The sequence below is a fragment of the Macaca nemestrina genome, chromosome 11 (genome assembly GCF_043159975.1).
Source record: "Macaca nemestrina isolate mMacNem1 chromosome 11, mMacNem.hap1, whole genome shotgun sequence".
Lineage (NCBI taxonomy): Eukaryota > Metazoa > Chordata > Mammalia > Primates > Cercopithecidae > Macaca > Macaca nemestrina.
The window spans coordinates 97,120,975-97,135,852 of record NC_092135.1 but is presented as its reverse complement, the minus strand read 5'-3'; the positions used below and the strand labels follow the sequence as shown (position 1 = coordinate 97,135,852).

The following is a 14,878-nucleotide window of genomic DNA, read 5'->3' as shown; positions in this document are numbered from 1 at the left end:
AGCCTTTAAATATGACATTTCCAAAGAATGTAAATCAAGGAATATCTTTAAATGTAAAACATCTGAAACCATGTGTATTACTAGGTTTAATAGAGTGTATATGAAAATGTCCCTGATATGTATATGAACATTGAAAGTAAAATTTATTAAAATATTTTTAAGGGAACAAAAATAAACCCCCCAAATCTTCATACCAAAAGTAGTTGCCACTTCTACCAGTTACAGCCGTAGTTGCTTCTATGTATTGTAGTTTCTTAGCGAATTACTGTGAAATCAGGTTAGTTGGAACATGAATAAAAATGTACAACAAAAATGAATATACATTTGCCTTCATATTATTAATATATGGCAATGTTTTCTTTGATAATCCACATGCCATCATAATATTGCCCTTAAGATTAGGTATTACGTAACCCTAAATTGCAGGAAACACAATATGCCTGGAGGACAATTCTAGAATATATAACTGGGAGAGTGCAATTGATAGAGAGTTTCCAGGGGTATTGAACCCAGAGATGGAGTACTTGGAAAGCCAGGTCCTCAGGAAAACCTACTGCAACATTTTAGTTCCCATCTAAAAAGAACATAATTAATTAGGATGTGAAATATGTGAGGCAACTGTATTCTTAGACCTTCAGTGGGTCCCTAGAGGATGCAGAAACACTGGCTAAACATAAGTTATGAATAGCATCTGCTAGAATGCAGCAAAGTATGTTTAAAAGAGTATACTTTTTCCCTTGTGTCTTTGATTATTGAAGATATTTTTGGGGGACAAATACTAGGGGGAAGTCTCTTTATGCAAATGTATTTCTGAATATAAAGGAGGAAAAAAGAAGCTTGTGTTACCTGCCAAAATTAGTTTTTAAATTTAAAATTCTTTTAGAAAATTATTAAACTTAGAACAACAATAAGAAAATATGTACTGGATGAAATAGTTTTTAACCAGTGACATAAGTTTAGAACCAACCCCAAATAATTTCTCATCACACTTTTCTTTCTCATTTGTCTTATTCCTCCATGTAATAGTTTTAAATGGCACTGTTATGAAATAAATAAATAAACACCAACCACATTTTTTTTTTTCATATCCTGACCAATATTTTGGCTGTTTTACAGAAGAACTGGAATTCTGAAAATTAAATAAAGATTTCTGAAATGCTAACTTCAGAAAGTTTTATTTAATTTGTGGAATAATTTTGTTCTCTCCCTCTCCATTTTTTTTCAATAAGGTCTTTATTAATTTAGTCTAGTTACTTAGTGCTTATATTAAATAATCTAATAAAAGTCAGGGTTGTAACATAACATTTCCCAAATGTGAAGCAGCATCTATTACATGAGACAAAATCTTTATGCCGCAAAATTGTAAAAGCCATGTATAGAATTACAAGGCACCAAATGGTACTGTATATATTTCTAAAATAGAACATTTCTGCAGTGTAAGGGGGTAGTCAGCTCAAAAAAAAAAAAAAGTGACAGCTGTATCACTATAGTTTATTCAGAAAGTACTCTAAAATTAATTTTGATTTTTAAATAATAATCTTGATAATTTCCTCTGAAAGATAGAAATATGATTTAAATATAAAGGTTAGTATTTTTAAAGAGTAAAAACTACTTTCTTTGTGTTTGTCAGCGTTACCGGAATTCTTACAAATAGAGAAGTTATCTGTGGGGATGGGAAACAGTGCGTTGTGTGTGTGTGCGCGCATACACTTGCATCTCTCGATTTTTAGATCAATTCATATGACAGTATATCTTCAGTGTTTATTTTGAATCATTGAATTATTTATTTTTGTCTGGCGTTTCCTTTTGTATTGTTATAAATGCAGGATTAAATCCATTGTAGGCTCCCAGACAAGTATGTGGTGAGGTTTCATTAATTTGTGTAAGTTATAAAGGCACTTGAATAATGTAAGATGACTCAAAAAGGCTGTTTCATTTTCCACTTACTTTTACCCCAATGCAAGCCATTTGAAATATATATAGAGAGAGTCCTTAAAATCAAAGCAGAAGGTGTAGAAGAGTTAGGTTTATTCCAATAAGTTGTATTGGGGTACTGCTAAACTATACATTAAAAAGGAAAATATGTGTACTTCAAAAACCATTTTTGTTTTGCCTTTTTTTCTTTTTCCTTATTGAAAAGTCATTCTCACCACAGGTTTAGCAATAATAACTAAAATTTATGTCTTTTTGCTGCTACAATTCGGTGATATACCACAGTCAGGCCACAGGTTAGAAACACAGGCTGAATTATTATATACTGCTGGGTAGTGATTTCCCGTGAACTGATTTATGGGTAAATAATTCTATGTTCTTATTATATAGGATAGACAGTTTTTAATTTCTTTAACAAAGCATAGCTGAACAACAGAAAATTATATGCTATAGCATAAGAATACAACCACTCTGAGGAGGATAAACAGACGCAATCAATGTCATGAGTTCGCCTGTTTTTACAAGGAGCCTCATCAGCAGTTGGTATTGTGGAAATAATACCGAGAACCAGAAGCCCCAAGGCTTCGTTCTTCTAAGGCTGGGGTTTTTATTGACACTCTTTTGCGGAGATCTTTTCCGGGGAGTTATGAGATATACAAACACCAGCCTTTTGATATTAAAGCTAATGTCTCATTTTTTTCTCAGCCTGAGTTTTCATTTTGCTTTAAAAATTAATGTTAAAATGCACCTGGAATAAAAGAAAATTATCCATCCAGCTGAATTATAAGAATACTGCTGCTCTCTTGCTGGGTTGCTTATATCTGTTTCACAGATTGGTTTGTGGGCTTTATTGTGCAGTATACCAAATCTATATCTATTTTATCAGCATCTATCTACATACCACTGCAAACTGTGAGAATTGTTCTCATGTACTTCACAGGCGGCCTATTGTAGGCCTTCATGAAGTAAATATTTCTCACATTTGAGGTACAGGGGTAAAAGCTATCATCTTGGTTTATTTTAGGAGTGGTTTCTCTTAGCTATGTGTTTAGCAATAATACGCTTCTCTGCTCAATTGTGAGCTCCATAATTACAAGGACAGTATATATTGAGGTTATCTTTGCATCTTAGTGACTTGTGCTGGAGACACACAAGAAAAAATTGTTGAATGAATGCTTCATGCTTAATACAAACCCTTCTAATGGCCCATTGATTATATTGTGTTATTTTATTTTATTTTATTCTCAGACGTGATTGACTTTCTAAAAGCTTGAATCAAATATTGATCAACTATAATGTGTATTATCACCACTCTTTTGTTTTTATATAATTAGAGGCAAATAATACTAAAAATATGAATTATGCATTTACTGAGAATAGTAACTGTTTTCTTTGAGATAAATCCCAAAAAAATATGAACACAAACAACTATTGATATTTCTTTTGGTGAAATGTCAGCTCTTTAACTCTGGCAGAATACTGCATTGAGAAAATAAAAAACTGGTTTCCATTATTGCATCTTTTTAATTTTAGACAAAAATTGCCTCCAGTCCCAATCTAATTTTATATCACTAATGGGAAATTTACCTACAATTGCATTTTGTTATTTGGTCTGTACACATTACACATTGAGTGGATTGGTACTCTATATTTTAGTGAACAGATTTGTCTGGATATAAACAGTTTTATTTATACTGTGCTCAATTCAATCATGTTAACATTTGTATGAATTTCAACCCCAAAATAAAGGCCCGTAATTTGTGACTCAAAGACCTTGAAACAGCATCTGTAATAGTCTTCAACACCAAGCATTTTCTAAATGTTTGCAGATGATAAATTCCTTGTAAATAATAAAGATGATTGGAAAACAGTGTTTATGTCTCAAATGGCACTGTTGTGGGAAACTGTGTTTTCCAGAGAAGTCCCAAGTGTAACTGGCTCTTCAGTCTTCTGTGCCTGTGATGTCACCTGTTTGCTCATTGGTCTCACTTATTCCTTGGTTTAACATTAAATGTCCAGACACTGCCTAATGTGTGACTGTGGATGCACTCTGGCCCTCCTCTCCAGGGGCCCATTGTGTTGTTGGGCACTTGAACGTGGGTACATCCTCAGGGCAGAGGTAGCAGAGCTGAGCAGAAAGGATATTGGTCCAGTAGTTCAAAAACTTGCAAAATGAAGCCTAGGTTTTAGTCCTGGTTTTCATCCACTTAGGTCCTTGAAAAGTCATTCTCCTTGGATCTTCAGCCTACTTCCAGGTAGAATGCTGAGTCCAGGCTGTTTTCATAAGGATAAACTAATGGTTATATAAAACTCTGTGCAAACTGTAAAGTAATGTAAAGGGATATTGTGATTAAATAAGTTTCTTATAAAATATACAGACCAAACAAGAATATTTATTGTACAGTGTTATAGAGAAAGGATTACTTCAGGTGGGTTATCAGGGTTGGAATTATTTGCATGGCAGAATTTCAAGAATAATATAGACAATTTCTAGAATTGAATATTGGGGGTCAGTACTCTAGACAGAGTGAGAATGTGATAAATTTTCAGACAAAAAATGGAAATTGCCACACATTTAGCATCTCCTATGTGCCTGGCTGAACTCAAGGGTGTGTGTGTGTGTGTGTGCATGCACATGCATGAAATATTTCCTAATTTAATCATCACTGGTTTTTCTCATTTTTCAGATTGGGGTTACAAAACTTACTCATAGAATGTGAATGTTGGGAGTAACATCTGTATGCTTTAGTTATGCCGTTATTATTGGCATTTCTCTAGTGCTGCAATATTATCCTCAGTGGCCACATGACTTGTTCTTTCTTCTTTGTCCTTGTTCACTACAATGGAGTGATTAGTGGGGTCTGCATCCCTCCTTAGAAGCCAGGAAGAGGCTGTTATAATTGTAACTAGACATACCTACCTGAATTATTCAGTTCTTTTTTTTCCCCTTGGAATGCATGCCGTTTTTAATCTACTTGCAGTCCAGTACCAGTTGAGCATCTCAAATCTGAAAATCCGAAATATGAAATGTTACAAAATCTGAGATCTTTTGAGTGTCAACATGATGCTCAAAGGAAATGCTCATTCAAGCATTTCAGATTTTGGATTTTTGGATTTGGGATGCTTATCTGGTAGGTATAATGCAACTATTTCAAAATCTGAAAAAATCAGAAATATGAATTGCTTCTGGTTCTCCAAGGATTTTGGATAAAGAATATTCAACCTGTATAAATTAATCTCTCTGGAAGCTTTGCTTTATTGTTGTTATGTCTACACTAAGAAACTTACAAGGATCTATTTTCCCTTAAGTTTTATGGAGCACTTATTATGTAGCATCCCAGTGCTAGACTCTCCTTTTCATGTAAAGTCTCATGATAACCCTAAAGGGTAGGCATTGTTCTTATCCCCATTTTACAGATATGGAAATGGACACATGGAAAGACTAAACAATTTGCCAAGGTGACACCTTGACTAAACAAGGTGACAAGCAGAGGAAGCTGGGTGTAAACTCACCTTTGACTCTAGACCTTACTCCTAACCTCTGACCTATACAGTGTGCTACTGAGTCAGGCATTCATGGCCTCCCAAAACTTGGAACCAGTCTTTTCTTCTAGTTTGCCTCTCACTTGAGCCAGTGTGATAACAAGAAGAATGAGAGCCTGGTCTTTGAAGTGAATCTGAGCTCTGCTACTTGCTAGTAATATTACCTAGGCTAGTTAAGATAACCCATCCCTTCTGAATCTCCATGTCCTCATGGAGGGAGTTGAAACTAGATATTCATGGGTAAAGAACTGATAGAGAAATTGGAGGTACACCTATACTAGGTTTGGTGGTGCAGAAAATAAGAGACTGAGGGAACAGAGAGATTGTCATAGTGTTTTTGTTTTAAAGTAGGAGAGGGCTAGGTGCAGTGGCTCATGCCTGTAATCCCAGCACTTTGAGAGGCTGAGGTGGGTAGATCGCTTGAGCCCAGGAGTTCGAGACCAGTCTGGCCAACATGGTGCAACCCTGTCTCTATAAAAATACAAAAATTAGTCAGGTGTGGTGGCACATACCTGTAGTCCCAACTACTCGGGAGGCTGAGGTGAGAGGTTGGCTTGAGGCTGGGAGACAGAGGTTGCAGTGAGCTGAGATCTCACCACTACACTTCAGCTTGGGTGACAGAGCCAGACCCTGTGTCAGAAAAAAAAAAAAAAAAAGTAGGGGAAATCTCAATCTACTTATAGGTCAAAGGAAAGAAGTCACTGAGGAACAAGGATGGAAGAAATGAATGGGGAAGTGGTGGGAATAGAAAATGGGACATACTGATGTATACTCCTTTGTGATTTAAAACAAAAGTCTTTTATAGACACATGACTGAAAGCTAATATGATAAAAAATCTTTTGAGTCAATATATTTTGAAATAAACTGACTATATAAGACACATTAAAAAGGTCAAAAGGATGACTAAATTGTTGAGATTAAATTACATTCAGGCTCTTTACTAATTTTTACATTTAATGTGCACAATATTCTTGTAAGATTGGTACTTTTATTGTTCCAATTTACGGATGAGAGGATTGAGGTATGGAGAATTTTAAGTAACTTGCTAGGGTTACATAATTAGTAGGTGGCAGAGCCAGGATGTGAACAGAGGCAATTTAACTTGGAAGCCTGCATTCTTAGTCACTATGGTATACTGCTTCCCAATTTGATTTCCTCAATTAACACTTGACTACTATTCCAAGTAATATTTTTGTCTATTTTATATCAGGGAAGGAGGACTGTTCTAAGGAATGATTTTCCAAAGAGGATTAATACAGTGCATTAGACAGAGATCCTGTTTGGAGGAAAGGCTCATTAAGAGTTACTCCAAGCCCCTACCTGGCTGGAGCAGAGTGGGCTTCCAGCCATAGCTCTCCAGCAGATCTTGTACCTGCAGACCCTGGTAAATAGCTGAGCAGAGACCATGACTTCTAGGACTAGAAGGTTAGTTAATAAGGTGCAAAAAAGGAAAAGCATACACTTCCCATTGCCTGGGAGAATAGCATGTGCCAACAGCTCTCTTCCAAGATCTAGAAACCAACCTGTAGCAGCTGCTCTATGTGGAGGTATTAAGTGTTGTTAAAACACCTGTGTGTGTCTAATTCTAGCCCAAACAAGTCGTCTTCCAGCTCATCGGGGGAGGGGGTAAGAATTTACCTATATGGAGATTCTATTTCCAGTAGAATGAGTTATTATATCCTGTAGATATTTCTCTCCCTCCCCTCTCTAAAAAATCGAGGTATAATTTACATACAAAAATGTATGGATGTTAAGTGATTAGTCTGATAAATTTTGACAATTTGTATAACCATGCAACACCATGCCAAACAAGAAAATCCTCATATGCCCCTGTCTATGCAGTGCCCCTTTCTGTCCCTCTGACTTCTATCCCCATTAGATTAGTCTTGCCTGTTCTTGTATTTCATCTAAATGAAATTATACAGATATATTCTGTTGTGTCTGGCTGTATTGTGGTGTGTATTCTTACAATGGAATACTTCTTTACAATAAAAAGGAATCAACTACTGACACCACAACAGCTTGAATGAATCTCCTGTGGAGTTGTGCATTGAAGCTTGTAGGGTCCTTTTTGTTATATTACTTGCATAGTCTTAGTAACCAAAATCACCCACAAAATCTGCTTCTTTTACTTGCCTATCATAGTGCACAGTTGTCAACTTCATTCCCCGCCCCATTCTCTCATATATTATCTGTGTGACTTTAGAACACAGCCAATTTATATTCAACTTATGGGTGATCATGATAATGACTTTTGAAAGGAATTTAAAATTGTAGAATGATTTTTTTTAAAAGGAAATATGTTAGACATGTTACATGGTTTCTTTTTAGTATTTGCAAATGTCAGGAGTAAAAGAAGCAAGGAAGCAGACCCACTCTCTCGTGGGTGGCTGTCCAGTGGGCCCTGGATGTTCATTTCATGACTACTACATGCTGCGTGCTGTGCACTTTTCATTGTCATGAGAGAGAATGTTAAGAAAACTATCCCCGCAAGAAAACAGCTTTTCTTGGCAAGTGAAATATGACTTAAGGAGCCAGAACTGGAGACATACGGTACTATGAATGAGAGCTGTGTTACTTTATTGGATCTGAGTCCAGGCACTATTTATACTGCAGCATATTCAGCACCAGATTGTTAAATCTTAATACTGAAACAGTGTATCATTTTAATATTTTTGTTCTGTTTATTCCCTGTTTTCAAGCATTATGTCAAGCATTGCGCATTCATTTATTTCATCTTGGACAGGACGTGCCCTGACCAGAAAGTTCATTTCCTATTGTTGGAGTTTTGCCCCGTAGCTATCATTTTGTGAAGCTTTTAAACGTTCACTTGGGTACACAGGTGTTCTCTCTTTGATGACAATATATATTTTTAAAGAACAGTGTAGTTGGACTCACCTGTATTGTCAAAAATAAAAATGCTGTTTTTCTTTGATCACTAAAGTATCACTGCTTTTTATGTGTGGCAATTTCTCACATCCTGGAGACCATGGGATTTTTCATTGCATACAAATAAAATTTTTGTTGCCGTGTGTCATATGTGAAATGGGTTTCTCTATTTTTCTTCATCAATGTTATGTGTGCCCTGTGTCCCAGATAAAACGGGCCTATCTTATGAATAAGTTAGCATTTTCACCATATGTTGCTGAAACCATCCCATGAATCTTCCTCTAACAAGGGTATTCCTAAAATTGCTGCTCTACGTAGCCCCAGCTTAGAAAGGATTTTTATTATTTCTTCATTGTTATGCATGTTTACCATATGCAGCAGGAAATCCACAGGGAAAAAGTACTATTGTCACTGTCTAAAGAGCTGAGGAATTAAAAAAAGAGGAAGTTGAGGGCATCTTTGCTGTTTCTGATCTGTGGTCAGTCACCGTGGTATTGCATTTGGCCTGGGAAAGCAGCCCCACTGCCTGCTGAAACGCAGACATGGGAGCGAACTCTGACTGCTTCATGAGCTCCAAATGCTGTTCGCACTGGGAATCGCACCACAGTCAGGATGTAACTGCGTGCTGAGCCCACACACAGGAATTTTCTTGTACAATTCAAAACTGAATCTTATATTTACTTAAGGCTTGGTTTTTTTTTTTTTTTTTTTTTTTGTCTATGAAATCAGCAGTCCTGTATATTTAGCATCAGCCTTAAGTTAGAATGTGAAACAATTCTGGGGGGAAGGAAGTATCCGTATGGTTTTCTAAGTAATTTAAGAAACAGGAAAACATAAAAGAACTGATTGTCTGTGATTAAACCTCATTCTTTCCTTCCCATCTTCCTGTATAGTTAACTAACTCAATTGTCAGCCAGAAAGAAATAGCTTATTGCTCTGGGTTGTAAAATATCTGAGTGGGCCTTGGATGTTGATGATTGAATGACCTTCTTAACATTGAACAAACAATGAGAAGGTTTAATAAATAGCAGATATGTGTTTATTATGTTTTTCTTCCCTGTGCAGGAATAATCAAGCTGGGAAGGTGGAACCCTCTCCCCCTCAGTTATGTGACAGATGCACCCGACGCGACAGTGGCCGACATGCTACAAGATGTCTATCATGTTGTGACGCTGAAAATCCAATTACAAAGGTGGGTGTTTCTGAACATCTGCTTTTCCTTACTCTCAGAGCTGTTCCGTCAATCATAGATTCCCTGCAAAGATTAGCATGTCCTGTCTTTATTAATTTCTGGACATTGGACAAAATGAAAAGAAGGAGAGAGAAGGAGAGAAGAAGAAGGAGGGCCCTTCCCCAGGTGTCTTTATAGTCACATTCCAATTACTTTATGCTTTGTTTTCAGAAGCAGTGAAGTGGTAACCTAGGGGCAGCTTGACAAATCATTAAAAATCTATAGCCCTTAGGAGGAACTTTACACAGTCCCTTACTCAATGGGTCCTTTAGGCCTGGTTAAATGTGTAGCACATAGTATTTAAAGAATAAACACCTCTGCTGTTTTCAGATTTGTGTTATGAGGGGAGAGTTTTGTTCTTGTAGTAGGTTTAGCAAGAATGTCCTGACATAGGAGACCTTTTTCTTCCCTTTCCGAGGCCACATCAAAACAAACAAACAAACAAACAAAAAACACTTTGTGGCCTGCAGAGATTCTGGGGATGATTTCTTTATTTTTTCAAATATGGCATCCAGAACAAGATATCCCTTTTATTGTAAAGTCTTTTATTGTAAAGTGCCTGCTAGGTGTGATTAAGGAGTGTTGTCCTTTAGTGTAAGTGTTTTGGATCTCCCCCTTTTCGGGAATTTATACTTTAAAAATGGACTCCTGGCATCCCCATCTGTGTCTATGAATGGGTGAGGATAGAGGTTCAGAAAGTAACTCTGAGCCATTCTATGAGGGTGAGGGTGGGCCTTCCAACTGCAAATCTGACGGGGAATGCTTGTTTACAGTTAACCTTAGGCATGCTCAATAATTACATTTGTATTGGGGAAGTTTATAACCACACTGCCATGCCATTTCCATCAATACATTGGAAAAATCGTATTTTATAAAAATAGCATTTCTTGTATCAGAAGTGACTAGTTTTGTTGGATGAGTGGGAGGACAAACTTAAAAGAGACCCTTTGGGCTCTAGCAAAGTCTTGGAGAAGCAGTTTTACTTCCCTTCCTTCACTTAGACCCCATTCTTCAGCATTTCTTCTGAAGCTCCCACAAGACCCAAGAATAGCTGCTGCACTGTCTCCTCTTCGGTCAGGGGCCCTGGGTGAGGTGTGTGTATTGTTCATTCTTGCTCTGTTTTGCAGTTGTTCAAAGTTGGAAGACTTGCCTGCGGAGCAGTGGAACCATGCCACAGTCCGCAATGCCTTAAAGGAACTGCTCAAAGAGATGAACCAGAGCACATTAGCCAAAGAATGCCCTCTCTCCCAGGTCAGTATCTTCAGGTGGGGGTCTGGGAAACAGAAGAAGCCATTGGTAGACTCTCCGGCAGTGGGGTTCCTTCTTCTTAAACAACTGTCTTCTCTTTTATTTATAGACTTACACTGCATTTGAGGTGTAAAAGATTATGTTGCTTCTGGTTGTAGAATTGAAGTTATAACTTATTGGCCGGGCACAGGGTAGCTCATGACTGCAGTCCCAGCACTTTGGGAGGCTGAGGCAGGCTGATTGCTTGAGCTCAGGAGTTCGAAACCAGCCTGGGCAACGTGGCGAAACCCCATCTCTACAAAGAATACGAAAATTAGCTGGGTGCGGTGGCATGTGCCTGTAGTCCCAGCTACTTGGGAGGCTGAGGTGGGAGAATTGCTTGAGACTGGGTGGGAGAGATTGCAGTGAGCCAAGATCACACCACTGTACTCTAGCCTGGGTGACAGAGTGAGACCCTGGATCTCAAAAAAAAAAAAAAAAAAAAAAAAATAGCATTTATTGAGACTTTAGGGTAAGGAGAGACTATTAAAACATTTTATGTATACAGACTGGGCATGGTGGCTCACACCTGTAATCCCAGCACTTTGGGAGGCTGAGGCCAGAAGATTCCTTGAGCCCTGGAGTTCGAGACCAGCCTGGGTAAGATAGCGAGATAGCGAGACCCTGTCTCAAAAAAAAAAAAAAAAAAAAAAAGGAAAATAAACGTTTTACATATACAGTCATTAACTTCTCACGTATTTCATCGGAGATAGGGACCAGTGTCTCCATTTTATAGATCAAGAAATAGGAGGTTAGAGAAGCACTTACATTCACTGCCTAAGCATACTAGCTGGCTAAGTGGTAGGTTGAGATGCTACTTCCCACAGCCCCCTTTCAAAGTGGATGCTCCAGATTGTTGTTTTACTTGGTCAGCTGGATGAGTCAACCATGCTAAACCCATCTATGCATGATTTATTGGACCTTTTGCCAGTCTGGTGTAGAGAGATGATCTTTACATCATATGCATTTGTAGCGGTTTTGTAGTGAATTCACCACAAGAAAATGCATCTTGAGGAAAAGTGATACTCCATTTTTTAGGGAACGTACCATACACTAATACAAGCCATGAAAATGAGATTGAGAGGATCAAAAGAAGAGCAGTGGAGGAAAGGGCTGCCTTTTCCATTTGTGTTCATGAGCTGGGACCCCATTTTTTTCTATGGTTGAGATAATATTTTGATAATGGTGGATTAGGGCTGCTGTAGAAATGAACACAGGTTGACAAATTATTCAAAGCTTTGAATGGAAATCTGTTTCCTGGTGTGAGCTGCTACACATGATTTAAGACAATGTCTGTTAAGTTCAAGGGAAAATGATGAGAAACCTATTACAGAAACTTGCTGTGCCATGAGCTTTGTTCCAGGGTAAGGGAGTCTCTGAAAGATAGGAAGGCTATTGGTTAAGAGCATGTATCCTGGAATCAGAGCTGGATTCATGTCCTGGTTGACAAGCCTCTATAACCTTACCTTTATGAGCCCCCCTTGTTTGGTTAGTAAAACTGAGTAGTAATGGTTCTGAGTTATATAAAGAGGATTAAATGATTGGAAATTACATAAAATGCTTGGCCTAATGCGTAGCATGCAATGATGCACCATAAACAGTATCAGCTATTATTATTGAGATATTTTGTGAACTGAATGTGTGTGTGTGTGTGTGTGTGTGTGTGTCTGTCTGTCTGTCTGTCTGTCTTTGAGGGTGTTTTGGAATTTGGATCCTCTGAAGCAAAGTATACTATTAATATTTTTGCTTCCAAAAAAAATCAAGAAGGCAAGTATAGGCAGCTAGATAGAAAAGGACATTATTCTGATCTTATGTTTAGGACTTTTCATGCAGGCCATTTTAAAACCTACCTGTAGATATGTATGTAGATGTTAAAGCCTTGTTGCATACAAAGTTATAAAATGCATATTTTGATTATGTTGGTGATACAGAGGAACTGGCTAAAGAACGAGTTAGGAAAAGCTGTCAATAATTTTTCCCAAATTTCACAATCATTCACAATTAATTTTCTCTTGCATTCACATGGGAGTCAAAATGGGCTTTGCCTGAAAGTGTACAAGCCTCTAACTTGATATTACCAATTCGGAAATTTATCCAGGGCTTCTGAGGCACGTGGAAGTTTAGTCCAAACTGTTGTATCATGACAATCATGTTTGGTTATGATTACAAATATGACCTAGAGAGGCAACATGAGTGAGGAGAATCCAGATCAGGACCTGAGAGCCCTGGGCTCTAATCTCAGTTCTTTTATGGCAGATATGTGATCCTGGGCAAGTCCATTCACTTCTCAGAGCCTCATTAAACTCTTCTATAAGCTGGGCATCATTGTATTTACATGTTTCATATAATTCGGAGGGTTGTCTTGTGATCTTCAAATGAGATCATCTTTACTCCTATTATAAAAACTCTTGCCCCCTCCACTGTCTGCTCTCATGGTTTGCCCACTTAGTTGCCTGACCTAAACAGTTCCTTCTCCTTCACCCTTCTGTTTGATCCTATGGGTTCCATCACTTCTCCATCTAAAATCTTTTTCCCTTGTACCACTGCTTTGTTCATTCTTTCATCACCTGTCATCTAAAATATTTCAGGTTTTCTTGCCTCATGACTTTTCTCCTGCCACCTGATTCTCCTGTGTTCCTTGTTTGTAATTCCCCAGTCACTCCCCCTACCCACCCTATAGGAAGTACAGACTCCATAGCATAAGGACCATCAAGATGACACTGTTCAGCCTTATATTTCACTAGAGCTGCCTTCTTCCCTCTTCCTGCACTCATCCTATATCCAGAACACATTAAATTCATTATTTTGAAATGTTTACCATTGCTCAAAATATCTCTTGAGAGTGGGAGCAACCTAACTAGTATAGCATTACAAATCTAACAAAGCCACCTTCTGTATTATCTTAAAAATTGATGCCGAGTTTATATTCTTGTCCATATACCTGTTTTGCTGTTTTTTGTTTTTGTTTTTTTGAGATGGAATCTCATTCTGTCGCCAGGGCTAAAGTTCAGTGGCGTGATCTCAGCTCAGTGCAACCTCCGCCTCCCTGTTCAAGCGATTCTCCTGAGTGAGTCTCCTGAGTAGCTGGGACCATAGGTGCCCGCCACCACGCCTGGCTAATTTTTTGTATTTTTAGTAGAGACACGATTTCACCGTGTTAGCCAGAATGGTCTCGATCTTCTGACCTTGTGATCCACCTGCCTCAGGCTCCTAAAGTTTTGGGATTACAGGCGTGAGCCACCATGCCCAGCCCCTGTGTTTTAAATATTTTTTAAATGCCATAAAATCATTTTGCCTGTTAAGTTAGGAATCTCCTTCTCTCCACATGAGACCGGTTCTTCAGGGAGATGTACCTTATTAATCTCTGGCTTTGGAAGCCCCTGCACACAATCCTGGTGACTCTAGAGTCCTTCAGTTTGACATTTGCTTGCCTTTGCATACATGATTTCACCTGGCTAGAATGCACTACTCTTTTCTACTTGATGAAATTATCTTTCAGATTCCAGCTGGGAAGTCACTGCTAGTGAAGTGCCTCAACCTCCTGGTTGAAGTAGTTGCTACTTCTGCTCTTAGTAGCCTTTGTAAATACCCCATCACAGCACTTATCTCAGCCTGTTGTCATTGTTACCTGTCAATTTCCATCACTAAATGAACTGTCCACAATAACAGGGGCCATTTCTTATTGATCTTTGTGTCCACAGCATTCAGCATAATGTATATTTTGTATGTAGCTATTACTATAATGCAGGAGTTTAACCTTTTAGCAGGATAATTCTTTGTGGTGGGGGGCTGCCCTGTGCATTGCAGCATCCCTGTCCATTACCCACTAGATGCCACTAGCATGCCACTATACCCCTTCCCCAGTTGTGACGACCAAAATGTCTCCAGATGTTGCCAAAGGTCCCAAGACAGGAGCAATACCACTCTCAGTCAACCAATTCTCTCATGTGCTTAATGAATTAAGTTTAAAAATGTTTCAGAAAGTGTAGTTTTAT

The 14,878-nt window shown here is 38.1% G+C and overlaps 1 protein-coding gene across 7 annotated transcripts in view; it reads left to right on the top strand.

The window, feature by feature from the left end:
• LOC105468137 (SATB homeobox 2) overlaps positions 1–14,878 on the top strand; it is a 198,739-nt gene that overhangs the window by 78,314 nt on the left and 105,547 nt on the right. For all 7 annotated transcript variants that reach the window (XM_071073141.1, XM_011718171.3, XM_071073140.1 and 4 more), the window contains 2 exons: positions 9,431–9,557; positions 10,724–10,847. In XM_071073141.1, the coding sequence (XP_070929242.1) occupies positions 9,431–9,557; positions 10,724–10,847 (251 nt within the window). The remainder of the gene's footprint in view (positions 1–9,430; positions 9,558–10,723; positions 10,848–14,878) is intronic.